General features: G+C 36.8%; 1 protein-coding gene across 2 annotated transcripts in view; it reads left to right on the forward strand.

Moving 5' to 3' along the window:
- Positions 1-15450, forward strand: part of FCHO2 (FCH and mu domain containing endocytic adaptor 2) — a 128151-nt gene extending 112701 nt beyond the window's left edge. For both annotated transcript variants that reach the window (XM_017890628.1, XM_017890629.1), the window contains exons 20-25: positions 2359-2514; positions 3196-3328; positions 6723-6922; positions 7701-7765; positions 12533-12697; positions 13012-15450. In XM_017890628.1, the coding sequence (XP_017746117.1) occupies positions 2359-2514; positions 3196-3328; positions 6723-6922; positions 7701-7765; positions 12533-12697; positions 13012-13034 (742 nt within the window). In that variant the 3' untranslated portion in view covers positions 13035-15450. The remainder of the gene's footprint in view (positions 1-2358; positions 2515-3195; positions 3329-6722; positions 6923-7700; positions 7766-12532; positions 12698-13011) is intronic.
- Positions 15451-17176: the final 1726 nt, after the last annotated feature.

Consider the following 17176-nt stretch of genomic DNA (forward strand, 5'->3'; position numbering starts at 1 on the left):
TAGTCATTTAATGATTGCGTTCAGTGTACATTCATTCATCAAATACTTGAGCACCTGTTATTTCTAAGACTCTGTTACATGTGCACTAAGGATACTTTAGTAAACAAATGAGTTCTCTCCTGAGCTTGCATTATAATGAGGGAAAACTAAATATCAAAGAAACAGCTATATTTATTGAGTATTGATACATGCTATTGAAGAAAAATAAACCAGGGTTAGAGGCTAGAGAATAACATTAGATAGAGGGCTATTGTTTTAGATAGAATGATCAGGGAAAACTTTTTTGAAGTTAATTTAAGCAGATAGTTGAAAGACATGGAGGAGCAAGCCATGCAGATATCTGAGGAAAGAGTATTCCAGGAAGAGGGAACCAGTGAGTAAGGTACCAAGGTAAAAGCATAATTGGTATATTCAAGAAACAGCAAGGAAAACCATGTCACTGAGTAGGAGCAAACAGGAGGGAGAGTACTTGAAGATGAATCCAGAGAGGTATGAGACTAGGTTAGGCATTGTAGGCCATGATAAGGAATTTGGAATTTATTTTGAGTAACATGGAAAGCCAATGGAGGCTTTGAGCAGAGGAACGATGAAATTACATGTGTTTTCAAAGGAGCACTCTGTTTGCTGTATGGAGAATAAACTGGGGGCAGAGGGTACAGTGGGCAGTCAGAATAGATGTAGAGAGAAAGTTAGAAGTTTAATTATAGAAGTCCAGGTGAGAAATAATGGTGGCTTGTATAAGGGTATTAGCAGAGCAGGTGATGAGTAGTAATGAGATTCTGAATATATTCTGAAAACAGAATTGTCAAGATTTGTTGGAGGTAAAATGCTAAGTTTGAAGTTTAAGACATCTTAGTGGAAATGTTGAGTTGATACTTGGATACATGATTTTGGAGTTCAAGGAGTAAGTCTAGGCTAGAGATAAAATACTTGGTAGTGTAATTAATTTGTAGATAATACTCAAAGTTAGTGGCCTTAAGGAATAGAAAAGAGATCTGAAAACTAAGTCTTGATTCTCTCCAGTGTTTAGAAAACAAGAAAATGAGAATGCTCTAACAAAGGAATTTGAGAGAGCAAGCAGTAAGAGAGGTAAGGAGAGAACCAATAGACCCGTGTCTAGAAACTAAGTGAATAAATCAGTGAATAAATCATTTCTTGAAGGCAGGTGTGAACCTATATCTGATGCTGCTTGACAGGTCAAGAAAAATTGACCATTGACTATATGGAAAGTCATTAGTGACATTCACAAGAGAGATTTTAGTGGCATAGTGGAGATGAAAGTATGCTTTGAGGGTGTTCAGGAGCCGAAGGTGATGCAGTCTAGACAACTATATTTGGAAAGAACAAATGCAATTATTTCAGGATGTTTAGCTCTAAGTGGGAGCAGAGAAATGGAATGGTAGCAGGATTGAGGTGGTGGAATCAAAGGAGGGTTTTGTTTATTTTCATTTTTGTGTTTTTTAAAAGATACATATTTCAGCATGTCTGCATGCTGATGGGAAAGATCCAGTATTTACAGAAAAAATTGGACCTGCAGAAAAAAGAGGGAACAATCACATGAATGAAGTCCTTCAGTATATAAGAGGAGATGAGTTCCAGTGCAGAATTGCTGAGATTGGCCTGAGGTGCAGAAATTGATTATCTGTTGAAACAGTATGGACTGCATAAGATACGGATAAAAAGTTAGTTAGATTTACTAGTGGGAGTATGAGGAAGTTATCTTTTTATTTCATCAGTAAAATTAAGAGCACAGTCATCAGCTAAGAGTTGGGGGAAGGACTATTGCAGGTTAGAGATAAAAGGGGGAGCTAGGAAAAGACCAAAAGAAGAATAAACAGACTTGGGAATGTGATAGGATTACCAAAGGGGTCCAGTTGAGAGTTTTGGCTATGTAGTTATATGTTTCAAAGGAAGAAAGAATAGAGGGTTGGAAGAAGCAATAAGGAACGGGGGGGACATCTACCATCACCATCACCAGGCCCAGTGCTTTTTGGGGTTTGGGAGGGAAAAATAGCTACAACTAGATATAGCATTATGAGGGAGCAATATCCTTACATGTCAGGCAGGGAATGGCTATCACAAAAAAGTGAAGGAACAATATCAGTGTGCTTGCATTTGTGTTTAGAGTTTAATTCCAGGAAAAGATGATGCTAGATGAGTATACCATTTCATGTACATAATTTTTAATAATTAAATTGAAAAAAATTTATAATTGTGATAAAGAATATAGATATACACACATATAGATATGTGTGTGTGCGCGTGCACGTGCGCATGCGTGTGCCTTTTTAAACCAAATACTCTTTAAATGGAGATTAGAGCATTTTATTTAAATACTTTTCAAAATCCATGTTTTAGGTGTATTGTGAAGATCACTGGTGATATGACAATGTCATTTCCAAGTGGAATTATTAAAGTCTTCACCAGCAATCCAACTCCAGCTGTGTTGTGCTTCAGGGTGAAAAATATCAGCAGACTAGAGCAGATTCTTCCAAACGCACAGCTTGTGTTCAGGTTTGTGTACTTTTTGTTTTGAAGGCTGAAATTTCTTTTTAAGATTTTTTTCCTGCCGTGCACAGTGGCTCACACCTGTAATCCCAGCAGTTTGGGAGGCTGAGGCACGTGGATTGCTTGAGCCCAGGAGTTCAAAACCAGCCTGGGCAATGTGGCAAAACCCCATCTCTACAAAAAAAAAACCACAAGAACAAAAATTAGCTGGGCATGATGATGCATGCCTGTAGTCCCAGCTGCTCAGGAGGCTGAGGTGGGAGAATCGCTTGAGCCTGGGAGGCAGAGGTTGCAGTGAGCCAAGATCATGTCACTGCACTCCAGCCTCGGTGACCGAGCTAGACCCTATCTCAAAAAAAAATGTTTTTTTCCCCTTCTTCGTTGAAATAATAATATTCAATTTGAAAATCATGCCAAAATTATTCTTACTAAACACCCTTTTGCTATCTTTTTATTTTGTTTTCAGCGGTGCTAATAGTTATTTTAAGATTCTTTTCTATCTCTCCATCTTCTCATCTTTCAAGCAAGCTTCTCCTGTGTTCCATTTTTCATCCCCTGATGTCATTTTCCTTCATCCCACCTCTTGGTTTATTCCTACTAGTTTTTCCCGGGTTACCAAATTACTACACAGAGGCAAAAAATAAAGATAAATCAATAAAATAACAAATATATTTTTTATACATGTAGTGATCCATCACAATGTGATTCCAACACAAAAGATTTTTGGATGAACATGCAAGCTGTTACTGTCTACCTCAAGAAGCTGTCAGAGCAAAATCCAGCTGCTTCTTATTATAATATAGATGTATTAAAGTATCAGGTGAGTGTCATGTCATTGCAAAAATTCTAAATTAAAGTATTAACAAATGGAGTCTAGCATATAATTAAATGAATAAGTATGTTATAGCCAAGTGAGTTTTTTTCCCAGAAATTCAAGGATGTTTTGAAATTAGAATAAGCCAGTGGAGATTTTGACCAGTTTAGTAAAATTCACCATGTATTCATGATTAAAATACTGAGTAAATATAAATGCATGAATTCATCCTTAACCTGAAAAGACTAACAGTGTCAGTCTTAACAGTGAAACTCCCAAAGTAATCAGTTAAAGTTAGGAATGGCAGAGATGCCCATTAGCGTATCCTAATGCCCGTTAGTAGATCCCGTTAGTATATAAGAGTTTTCTGGATGTGTAAGAGAACAAAATAAGCATTAATAAATACTGGGAAAGAGGAACCAAAATTATTATTGCTTCCAGGTAATATATTCCTCTCAAGAGAACCAACTGAAAAGCTGTTTGACATAAGGGAATTTAATACGGTGGTCAGTTTAGAAATTAATACCAAAATTAATAACTTTCAAAGCCAATTAGAAAACTAGTGGAGAAAATATTCACAATAAAACAGTTAGGAAGAAACACAACACAATCCCTAGTGACTTGAATATGGGAAGATTCATGCTGTAAAAGTTTAGCTCTTTCTCAATTAACTTACACATTTAATATAATCCTGATCAGAAACCCAGTAGTTATGTCTTTGTGTTTGGAGGCTTGACAGCCATTTTCAAGTTTCTCTGGAAGAATAAAGCTTATGAGAATAAGTCAAGAATTTTTTATTTTAAAGAGATGGAGTCTCATTCTCTTGCTCAGGATGGAGTAGAGTAGCGTGATCATATCTCACTGCAGCCTCAAAACTCCTGGGCTCAAGCAGTCTTCCAGGCTTACCCTCCCGAGTAACTGGGACTAAAGGTACAAGCCACCGCTCTTGGCAAGAAATGTTTTAAACAGTAAAGTGGAGTAATGTTTTAGCTTTAATGGGAAAGCTTAGTATAAGGCAACAGTATTTAAAATAGTTTGGAACTAACGCAGCAGCAGATGGCAGCAGTAGATGGCCAGATGAAGGAATAGATTAGAGTATCCAGAAATAGATCTAAGAATAGATGGAAAATTGTTTATACAACATAGCATTTCAAGGCAATGTGGACATGATGAATTTTTCAATAAATGATGTTGAGGATAGCAAGCTAGACACTTGAGAAAAAAATTAAGTTGAATCCCTCTTACACTTTTAGCCAAAATAAAATCCATGTGTATCAAAGGTTTAATAATAATAATAATAAAAGAAACCACAAAGGTACTAAAATAAAGTCATGGGTGAAGATACAGTTGACCCTTAAACAACAAGGATCTAAACTATGCAGGTCCACTTATACGAGGATTCTTTTTAACCAAACATCAGTTGAAAATACGATGATTGTGGGATGCAAAACTCATGTATAAACAGAGGGCCAACTTTTTTTATATGTGGGTTCCACAGGGCCAACTATGGGACTTGAGTATGCACAGATTAGTATATACACAGGGTTCCTGGAACCAACCCTCCTAAGTATGCTGAGATACTGTATATGTATCTCTCTGTGTGTGTATATGTGTAATACATATTTATTACATATTTTAATCTTGAAGTGCAGAAAACCTAAGTAAGATATGAAACCCAGAAGCCATGTAAGAAGAGAATGAGATCTTTGATAAATAAATGTGTGTGTGTATAAAGTATTTTGTTAAACTTTTAAACACAGTAAGTATTTAATCTGTGAGAAAAGTATTTATGACACATAAGATGGACCAAAGGGCTTACCCCAAAGAGCCCTTGTAAATTTGTAAGCAACATGTTAATAACTCAATAGACAAATAACCTATGGAAAGATGCTCCATGTTAGTAGTAATGAGAGCAGTAAATACTAAGATAACAATGAGGTATCAGTTTTAGCCCATCAGATTTACAAAAATGAAAGATCGCTTTATCCAGTATTTTAGGGTGTGATCACTTGTTAATAGGATGCAAGTAAAACCTCTTAGAGGCAATTCTGTTAGATTGTTGAAAGATGTAACCTTTAATTCAACAATTCCACTTCCAGAAATCTTCAGAAATACACAATTGGATGAAGATAAGGCACAAAGGATATTCGCTGTAGCATTGTTTAGAAACCACCTAAGTATACACATCAGCAGAGGAAGAAATTAATTACTATAGCCATTAAAAAGAATGACACGGATCTATGTTTGCATATGCCTGAAGAATCTGGAAGGATATATGCCAGAATTCCAAGGGATAAATTTCCTACTTTATATTTCTCTATCGAGTTTTTAATAGGGTAATTTTATTAAAGTGGCTTATGTTTCTAGAAAATAAATACTTAAAGAATAAAAAAGTGCTGCCACTTAAATTGACTTAAAGTTTCTTACAGGTGTTGATTTATTCAACTGATGTGTGTTATTCAGTGCATGTAATTGCTGGGAGTAGGACAGGGAGACAGTAAAGATCAGTAATATTCTATGGGCTGGACTTCGTTGCTCTCGCCTATAATACCAGTACTTTGAAAGGCCGAGGCGAGAAGAGTGCTTGAGTCCAGGAGTTCAAGACCAGTCTAGGCAATATAAAGAAACCCCATCTCTACAAAAAATGTAAAATTACCGGGTGTGGTGGCACAAGCCTGTAGTCCTAGCTAGTACGAAGGCTGAGGCGGAAGGATTGCTTGAGCCCAGGAGAGGCTGCAGTAAGCCTTGAGCGTGCTGCTGCACTCTAGCTTGGGCAACAGAGTGAGACCCTGCCTCAAAATAATAATCATAATATTCTATGTTAGAAAATGAGTGGTATGAAAAAAAGAAAAAGAATGAACTAAGGTAAGGAAGATTGAAAATACAGTTTTCAGTGTAAATTAAAACAGAGCAGTCAGAGTAGGTCTCCTTAAAAAGGAGCATTTGGACAAGGAGCTTAAGAGTTTGAAGGAATTATACTATTTACTGTGAGTCATGTGATGAAACCTTTGAAGTTGGAAGTATTCTAATTCCAGGCTTGTGGTACTATGTAGTGGCGTTTTTCCTCAGTGTTCCAAATCTGAATTCTTGTACTTTATGAAGAATCTTTGAATTCTGTGTTGAATGTTGGAAGAGTCTCAAACTTTACATGCATAAATAAGAATTCCTTGATAAAATGCTGATTTCTGTACCCTGTCCCTAAGCTGTTGAATCAGATTTTCTGCAGTTGAAGCTAAGGGAATGTGCATTATAAACAAGTACCACAGCAATTTTGATGTAGGTAGTAGTAGATTCAGACAATGAGAATGACCCTTACTCATTTGAGAAGGAGTATTAATCTGTCATTAATATGACTCGTTAACTTTTCAGGCCAAAAACAATTGTTTTTTTCTCTTTAAAGGTATCATCAAATGGTATTCAGTCCACTCCTCTGAATCTTGCAACATACTGGAAATGTAGTGCTAGCACCACAGATCTTAGAGTGGATTATAAATACAATCCAGAAGCTATGGTGGCACCTAGTGTGCTTTCCAACATACAGGTGGTGGTACCAGTGGATGGAGGAGTAACGAACATGCAGTCCCTTCCCCCTGCAATATGGTAAATTAAACATATGTTTCTGAATTCCCACTAAATTTTTGTTGGAATCCCCAACTTCTAGAACCCAAGTTCTATAAGTTTTCTTAGACGTTTGAAAAGTTTTAGTACCTTTTTCCATAGAAACCATGCTGTAAAAGATGCGGTTCATTTTACTAGTCAAACCATAGTAACGTTAATAAAAAATAAACAAAACTAGTTTTCTCTAAGTACCACCCAGACTTGAATGATTCCATACTAACTTTACTATTAGGCAAAGTGCTTGGCCTCTCTAAACTTCTTTTTTTTTTTATTTAAAAAATGCAAATAATTATTTTATGGATTAAATATAGCATCTGGCATATCTGTAGGAACAGGAACAGCTATCTAATTAGTGTTTAATAGTATTAGTTACTCCTATCTTTTAGCAGCTTCTCCTGTCCTCTTTGTTAGTATTAGTATAGACTAACCACTCTTTATAGTTGCTTCATCATTTAATAACATGTGTCTTCCTTGACTAATGAAGGTACTGATCCCTATACACATTCCATTTTACTTTCTCTGACCAATAGGAATGAGAAGAATTACATAATTTGGTAAATGTCCATTAATTGAAAAAGATACAGCATTATATTTATTTATACTATATCATAAACACATTTTCACCAGTTAATACTACTTAAACTTAGCACTATATTTGTTGTTGTGAAAATATTTAAAATACACTTATTTATTGAGGTCCCATCCATGTATCAGGTACTATACTAGATACAAAACCTGAAGATAGCTGTTCTTATTGCAGGAATGCAGAACAAATGAAAGCCTTTTGGAAATTGTCCAGTATTTCAGAAAAATCAGAAAATGGAGGTAAGTGTGCGTCATTTTTTGTTTATAAAATGATGTCACTGAAAATGGATTTTATTTTTTTAAGATGGAGTGTGGCTTTGTCGCTGGGCTGGAGTGCAGTGACACGATCTCAGCTCACTGCAACCTCCACCTCCCAGGTTCAAGCGATTCTTCTGCCTCAGCCTCCCGAGTAGCTGGGATTACAGGCACACACCACCACACCCAGCTAGTGTGTGTGTGTGTGTGTGTGTGTGTGTGTGTGTGTGTGTATTTTTTTTCTTTTTTTTTTTTTTTTTAAGTAGAGACGGGGTTTCACTATATTACCCAGGATGGTCTCCATCTCCTGACCTCGTGATCTGCCCGCCTTGGCCTCCCAAAGTGCTGGGATTACAGGCGTGAGATACTGCACCCGGCCAAGGGTGCACTGTTCCTGGAAGCACTGCAATACCTTTTTTAAGGGCATGTTCATTTAAAGTTTCCTTCTGGAATTTCATGCCCACAGTTCTAGAACTGACCACTAGGTGGAAGTTAATACCTTTAGTAAGAATGGACCAGCTGAGATGCAGAACACATTTGTTCCTGTAGATTATGTGTTCTCTGTAAGAAAAAGAATTTCTTTTGCCATAACTTTATAAATATTATGTAAATACTTCTTATACTTACATGCTAACATTAAGAAACAATACCTAGTAAATTAAAAAAAATAGAACTATCTGTTCCATGTAGGTAACCTGATAACTAATTAAAACTGATTTAACACAGTTTAGTTCATTATGTTAATGGGATTATCCTGACCTCCCAGAAATCATGTAGAAGCTCCCAGGCTTTAAAAAGCTGGTTGCCATCTCAGCACAGTGGTTCATACTTGTAATCCCAGCACTTTGGGAGGCCGAGGCAGGTGGATCACTTGAAGATAGGAGTTCAAGACCAGCCTAGCCAACATGGTGAAACCCCATCTCGACTAAAAATACAAAAATTAGCTGGACTTGGTGGTGCACGCCTGTAATTCCAGCTACTTGGGGGACTTAAGCATGAGAATCAGTTGAACCCAAGGAGGTGGAGGTTGCAGTGACCTGAGATGGTGCCCCTGCACTCCAGCCTGGGTGATGGAGTGAGATTCTGTCAAAAAAAAAAAAAAAAAAAAGCCACTTTGCCTTCTCCATTTCTCTAAAAGAACCTTTTTCCTGTCCATTTCCCCCTATTAAAGCTAACTGTCAACAGCCTTCAATTTTCTGATGATTATTTTAAGGAGAAGCAAGTTATGCTTCTCTCACTAAGTGCATCTGTTTGTGTTCATAATGCCAAGGAAAAGGCTCTGTTAGCTGATCACTTCTATAACTCAACTTATAATAAGGATGTAATTCTCAGGACAGCCAAGTCTTTAACATTAGATAGTCTTATTTTTTCTTAATCAAAAGAGAATTCTTCTGCCTTCTTTTGAATGTATAATTTTAGTCTACAATAACTTTTCTGCTTCTTGTTTTCGTTTTTTTCTTTTTCTTTCTTTCTTTCTTTTTTTTTTTTTTTTTTGAGATGGAGCCTCGCTCTGTTGCCCAGGCTGGAGTGCAGTGGCACGATCTTGGCTCACTGCAAGCTCCACCTTCCGGGTTCAAGTGATTCTCCTGCCTCAGCCTCCCAAGTGTCTGGGGTTACAGGCGCCTACCACCATACCCGGTTACATTTGTATGTTTAGTAGAGACGGGGTTTCACCATGTTGGCCAGACTGGTCTTGAACTCCTGACCTCAGGTGATCTGCCAGCCTTGGCCTCCCAAAGTGCTGGGATTACAGGCATGAGCCACCCTGCCCAGCCTAGTCGCCAATAACTTCTCTATTTGATAGGTTTTTTTGGCTTTTCAAATGTTGCTGAGCTTTTTCTTTTTGAATATTTTGAGCATAATATCATCAAAATATAAAACATATCAGTAGCTTTTATCATAGATATTTCTGTATAAAGGACCATAAACATATCAGAGTTGTTTATTCATTTATACCTGCCATGCAGAATAAGACTTTTACTGGAGAGCCATACATTGGGTGAAATAACCAAGCAAATCTGCAGTTTCTTTTTTGCTGTTTGGTACTTACAGGTTGCCCATTTTCAGCTGGCCAACTGCATTGACTTTAACCCTAGCTATTAATATATAGCTTTTTGTGAGCCAAGCTGAAATTCCTAGTTTAAATTGAAGTAAACCAGCAATCCTATTTGCATTAAGGGCTTATAACTAGTTTAGAAAACAAAAGCATCTTTTCCCCAATATAATGAAACTATACTATTATAAATAATTACCAAGAAAGAAATTTCTTCTCTCAAAAATAAGACACAGGCTGGGTGCAGTGGCTCATGCCTGTAATCCCAGCACTTTGGGAGCCTGAGGTGGGCAGATCGTGAGGTCAAGAGATCAAGACCATCCTGGCCAACATGGTGAAACCCCGTCTCTACTAAAAATACAAAAATTAGCTGAATGTGGTAGCACGCGCCTGTAGTGTCAGCCGTTCAGGAGGCTGAGGCAGGAGAATCATTTGAACCCGGGAGGCGGAGGTTGCAGTGAGCTGAGATCATGCCACTGCACTCCAGCCTGGTGCAGAGTGAGACTCTGTCTCAAAAACATAAGACACACACAAATTTTCTAACCAGATTTTAAGTTTCACTCTGCTATTCAGGTATCAGGTGTTTCTGTGAGGAAACGGAAAAATCTTATAAACGCGGTTTTTGATGTGGTTAGTCAAGCCTTTAAAAAGAAATATCCAAGGCCAGGCATGTTGGCTCATGCCTACGATCTCAGCACTTTGGGAGGCTGAGGCAGGTGGATCATTTGAGGCCAGGAGTTGGAGACCAGCCTAGACAACATGGCAAAACCCTGTCTCTACTAAAAATACAAAAATTAGCCGAGTATGGTGGCACGTGCCTGTAGTCTCAGTTCCTCAGGAGGCTGAGGCACGAGACTAGCTTGAACCTGGGAAGCAGAGGTTTCAGTGAGCCAAGATTGTACCACTGTATTCCAGCTTGGGCCTTAGAGGGAGACTCTGTCTCAAAAAATAAATAAATAAATATCTAAATAAGAATGCTATAAAATAGGCTGGGCTCACGCCTGTAATCCCAGCACTTTGGGAGGCTGAGGCGAGTGGATCATGACATCAGGAGTTCAAGACCAGCCTAACAAATATGGTGAAACCCCATCTCTACTAAAAATACAAAAATTAGCCGGGCATGGTGGTGTGTGCCTGTAATCCCAGATACTCAGGAGGCTGAGGCAGGAGAATCACTTGAACCCGGGAGGCAGAGGTTGCAGTGAGCCAAGATTGTGCTACTGCACTCCACCCTGGGTGACAGAGTGAGACTCTTGTCTCAAAAAAAAAAAAATTCTGTAAAATAGAAATCTGTTTTCTGTTGCTGTGTACTCAAAAGAGGTACAATAAATATTTCTAAGGTGATTGTCAAGGTTCTTGCTCTTGGCCTATGGTAGAACTTTTGCACAACCGAATTGCTTATCAAGAATTGTAGAAGTTTGAGGGCCTGGACAGTAATTAAGAATAAGGCAGCAGTTCATCTCCACTACTGATCCACACCTCCAGGCATAATAATACAAATTGGATCAATGTTGCAACACCTTGTTCTCCATTTCTCTGTGTAGTGTTAAACTTTTCTGTGCAAGGGATCACAGGATCTTACTGCTAGTACCTAGCATTTCTGTCCATTTGCTCTACCCAGAAACCTGGGAACCCTCCTAGACTCCTCCTTTCTCATTTCTTGATGCCAACTCCTAAATATCTTTCAAATAACTTTCTTAATATCTTTCCTTTTTATTAGCCCTAGTTTAGGTCCCCCTTTTCTATCATCTAGAGTCCTAAACTGTTTTGACTTGCATCTTGTGCTTCTCTTTGTTTTTGAGACACTAATCTGAAATGTTCTTGTCTTCCTTATCTTTGGTTATTTCCAATGGTTACATCATGAATTTCTTACCATGGCCTGCCTGGTACTACCACTCTAGTCTCATCTGCCACTCCCCTCTACCTGTATCCTGTTCTCCAGCTAATCTGATATAGATGCTATTTCCTTAAATGCATCATGCTCTCTCTGTCTCTGTATCTTTGGTAACTTCTTCCTAAAATACACACCATCATCCCCACCACCATTTATAATTTTCAGCTGAGATAGGTGCCTTTGTGCCTGTGGCTCCTCAGAGCTTCTTTACAGCATTTATAATATTCATTATAATTATTGGTATACTGTTCCTGCCATTCCATTAGACTGAGGTATACTGAATAAATGGTGATGATATCAGAAACAGAACACCTCAGAAATATCTACTTGGCATTATGTTAGACCAATAAAATTTTAAAAAGAAAAGTGAATAGAATATAGCAATGTTACGCAACTTTTCCCAAACATAGTTACCTTTCCATCTTTACTTCTTCCACTACTCAGTAGTCATTTCTTTTTTAACTTTATGCCACCTATATCCCTCCTAGGGTTTTTCTCTGAGCTGTCCTCAATTACTTCCATCTTCTCTTTTGACTTGCCTCAACATGCATATAGCATAGGAGTCCAGTAGTAAACATCTCTGAAGATTAGTATTGAGTCAAGGAAAAGTATGGGTTATTTACTTAATGAAAATTCATATTCACTAAAAAATATGTGATTTGGAAACAGGATAATGATTTGTTTACTGTGCACATCTAATGAATGTAGCACAGGACTGATGTAGTTTAGCTTACTTGCTCATTTGATTCTATTTTGTGTAAAATGTGTTTTACCCAGTGTAAGTGCTTTATTCTTTGCTTTGTAGGTTCTGGGTCCCTCCGAGCAAAATTTGATCTTTCAGAAGGACCTAGTAAACCCATGACACTTGCAGTGCAATTCCTCAGCGAGGGAAGTACCCTTTCAGGAGTAGATTTCGAACTTATAGGCACTGGCTATAGACTTTCCTTAATAAAGAAGCGATTTGCTACTGGTAAGTTAGGAGATTTCAAACTTTTTAATGTACATGGGAAACATTTGTATTCTAACAGTTACTGAAAAACTGTCAAGCAATTTATAATCTAAAGACATGGAAACTTTTTCTTTAACCCTTGGTACAAGGTGCCAGGTAGAGACACACCTGAGAGAGAGTACTTACAGTCAGTATAGCTGAACACCTGTTATCTGATTCTAATGTATTGTAAATAGCAGATGGGAACTAGAGTTTTGTATTGGTAACCACAGTGGAAAATGTCCTTAGAGTGCATTTGAAATTGTAATTGCAAAGGTCTGCTTGGTGTTTTTCAGGACGATACCTGGCGGATTGTTGATGGACCTGGGAAAGTGGTTTGGCTTCAGGGAGTACAAACCTGCCATTCTGCATTATCTGTTCTTTCCAAACACTATTTTAACTTGTATGATGTCTTTCAAACTTAGACATATTTGAGAGCTGACTACAAACGTTAAATCGCACTTTCAAAGTGAGTCATTGAAAGAAATAGTACTGAAATGATTCTCTATGTTGTAAATGATCAACTGCAATATTCAGGAAGCACATTTATTCAGATTCTCAGTAAAATGAAGTTTTGTAGGTTTAATTTTAAATTATTTCCAGTGTCAATGTTGACAAAAGGGGTTATAGTGTAATAGTAGGCCTAAAATTTCAGGAGAGCAAGCACAAAGTAATTTAGCTTTCCATAAATTTTTAGAGTCAGAGATAACTTTGAAATTTCATAAGTTTGATATTCAGTGGATACAAATAGAACATGAATTCCAAGTTTTGGGTAATGTTAACTCAGAACACTCAATCAAATTGAGTTATGTGCCATAAGGTAATCAGACCAGAGTCCAAGTTGTATGCAAAAAATCTATAATTTGGTTCTCATAAACATTAATAAAGTATAAGTGATGTTTTAAATGATTTTTAAAAAAATTCTCAAGTGCAATGTGTTTTAAAATAAGCTTGCAAATGACAGCAGAGACATTTACTTCTGCAGTTAGTTAACTTTATAGAAGAAGTGATTTTTTTGATGAATTAATGCTGTAGATTTAATTTATTTTTATATGGAATTGCATAATGTGTGCCTTTTAAAACAATAACAAAAGCCAGAGATGTGCCTATACAGTTTGTGTTCATTAATGTGCCTCACTTTTTCTCAGTCTGAATCTTCTGTTCAGAATCTTACAATGATCAAGCATTTTTATAAGATACTTGCAATTTTGTAAATATTTTTGGCCTGCAACTGGGAAGGGAATTCAGAGTCATAAAGCATAACTTAAGAATCCTGGCTCACTTCTTTGGTGATACACTGTAGCCACTAGAAAGAGAAATATAAACCCAATGGCATGTGTTTACAGGAAGAAAAATTACCTTCAGATACTTGACATTAACCTCATCAAAGTGTGTGTGAATTTTAAAACAAATTCTAAAATCTATAGTGCTAAATTGGTAACTGGTATTTTAATTCTCAATTTAGCATTTTCCTTGACACTTTATCATTGAAAATTTACGCATTTATTTACTGATTGTGTTGTGAACATGAGTTTTATGGTATTTTGTGAGGAATGCATTTTTTAAAAGATTAATTTTGGAAACAGAAGGAGAAGCACTGCCATTTGTTTTATTTCAACAATTGGAAAATTACCAATATATACATTTTAATTATTCAGATTCTACTTCGTAAAAGTAGGAAAATTATTTGAAGTGATGTATTTGGTTAAACATTTCTAAAATAAACTACCAGTACTAAATAGTAAGAAACCTAACTTTAATAGCAAATCTTGATGAATTGAAGAAATAAAATATTTTGGATGAGGCTTCATAATTTACAAATGGGAATTCCATTTATAATAATAAATATGAGTGTCCTTTATTTGCCTAGTAGAAGTGATAAATTGTGTTATATATGATAATTTATATAAAACCACTAATTGTTCCGTTAAGCTTCACAGAAAATAAAACCTCTATTACTAGACATTTATGTAACATCTTGCTATACTAAATACAGCAGAAAATCTACTCTTTAGCAATATATAACACAGTATGTGCTTTTTTATATATTCAGTGTTAGCCCGTCTGAATTTAGATTTGACTAAAGCAGCACATAATTTGCTAAAATGCTGATCTTCACTAAATAGTGAGCAAAATTAGAAATTCTAACTCTTATTTTGTGCTCTTTTAAATGCCAATTACAGTCCCTTACTGGAATTCTAACTGTAATCTGCTTCGCAATCAAACTGCTTTTATTGGGCAGTCAATATTTTATTATTAGAATTCAGACACTGTTCTTACCGTGTTTGTTTTTAATCAAGTGTTACCTAAAAATGTACAAATTAGTGTAATGGTTAAACTTCTGCACTTTCTTAATTACCACAGTCTTCATACCAAGTATTGAGTACAGGTTACAATTTTGAAGCCATATGAGTTTATATTGATTTTTTTTTTTCATTTAAAAATCCACTAATGGTGTGAAAGAGACCAGTAGATTTTCAATGGGAAATGTACCTAGCAAGCTGGTTCTTGCTTATGTATAGTGATAAACTTTGTAGCTGCCTCTTTAACCAAGAATTTGTAAACATAACTCTAACAAATGTGAGTTTTTAAGGATTGTTATTTACTACTTTGGATTGTAATTAGAACAATGCACATCTGTCTTCCAAGATTTTGTAAATATTTTTGATTTTTTTCATTAAATGTAAATTTTACATAAAAGTTGTGCTCTTAATAAACATGTAATATATAATTTATCAGTTGATCTATGTGTCTTTGTACTTGATGGTAATAGCTATGTCATCGATGTTAGGACAAGGCAAGCTGGCCAAGTAATTGGTTTTTAACTTCGTACTACTGTTTGAACAGACATAGAGAACTGTTATTTATTGGTTATATAGAAAACTTCATTTGGAGTATATCCCAAAAGTGTCAAAATTGGTTAACAAGGGATTATTTTTAATATATTTTAAGATATATTTAAATTGATGTTACATTTTAGCAGAGACTTTCTTCCTAACCAATTGCTCAGGAACACAGTCTCAGACAGTTCAAAAATCATAGTGTTCCAAAGAATTATTTAAGAGAAGCCTCCCAAAACAGTAGATTTAGGAAGGAGCAAAAGAAGGAAATTAGAGAAGAAAGAATTTATCCTATTGAAAATTTTGGGCTGGGTGTGGTGGCACATGACTGTAATCCCAGCACTTTGGAAGGCCAAGGTGGGCAGATCACATGAGGTCAGGAGTTCAAGATCAGCCTGGCCAGCATGGTGAAACCGCGACTACCAAAAAATACAAAAATTAGGTGGGCATGGTGGTGTATGCCTGTAGTCCCAGCTACTCGGGAGGCTGAGGTAGGAGAATTGCTTGAACATGGGAGGTGGAGGTTGCAGTGAGCCAAGATTGTGCCACAGCACTCCAGCCTGAGTGACCAAGTGAGACCCTGTCTCAAAAAAAGAAAAAAAATTGCCCATCTGTGTTAGAAAAGGAACAGCTTAATTTATCTAAGTAGGCCAGGGCAGAGGAACCTGTAGAAAGGTCAGATAGCACTCACCATTCATACCATATGCCCATCATTGTTTTCTTCCTTTTTCCCCTTCATCCCATTCCCACCTCTGTTAGACTAAATGATGCTAGCTGCTGCAATAACTAAACACAATACTTCCTACATTGCTCTTATCACAGTCATAAGTAGGTTTGAGGAGGAGTTCTGCTCCATATAGTCATTCAGGCACCCAGGCTCTTTCCATTCTGTGATTCTGCTTAAAATCTTCATCTGCTGGCCAGCAAAAGATTAGGTGGGAAAGAGCAAAGATTAAATGGGAGTTTTTATGGGCCAGGCCCAGAATTGGCATCATCACTTCTGATCATATTCCATGAGCCAGGATTTGATCTTGTGGCTCCAATCAATTGCAAACAAAGATGGGAAATGCAGTTTGGTTTTGTGTCCAGGAAGAAAACGGGGTTCCGATAAACATAGAGTAACCCTCTGCTATGTACCCCACCCCTTCTCCATTTTGTTATTTTCTTTGTTCCTTTTTCCTAATGTGCATTTAATGGTTTCAGTGGCTCTCAGTATTAAACGTTTTTTCCATGACTTCTTACTATATGTACGTATTTTATCCATATTTTAAAATAATTATTTCCATACGCCTCCTAATGATCCTTTCTAAATGAAAGGATCATTTGTGGTAACTCAGAAATCATTGGTTATCTTTTTAGCATGAGTGTTTTATCTGTCAGTAATGTTTTTAGCCTCAAGTAACAGAAACAGAACTAAGAATGGTTTAAACCAGCAGCACCAACCTTTTTGGCACCAGGGACCTGTTCTGTGGAAGACAATTTTTCCATGGATGAGGTGGTGTGGGGAGATAGTTTCAGGATGAAACTGTTCTACTGAGATCATCAGTCATTAGTTAGATTCTCATAAGGAGCGTACAACTTAGATTCCCTCACATGCGCAGTTCACTAATAGGGTTCACGT

This window comes from Rhinopithecus bieti, unplaced genomic scaffold, assembly GCF_001698545.2.
Source record: "Rhinopithecus bieti isolate Rb0 unplaced genomic scaffold, ASM169854v2 scaffold_18354, whole genome shotgun sequence".
Lineage (NCBI taxonomy): Eukaryota > Metazoa > Chordata > Mammalia > Primates > Cercopithecidae > Rhinopithecus > Rhinopithecus bieti.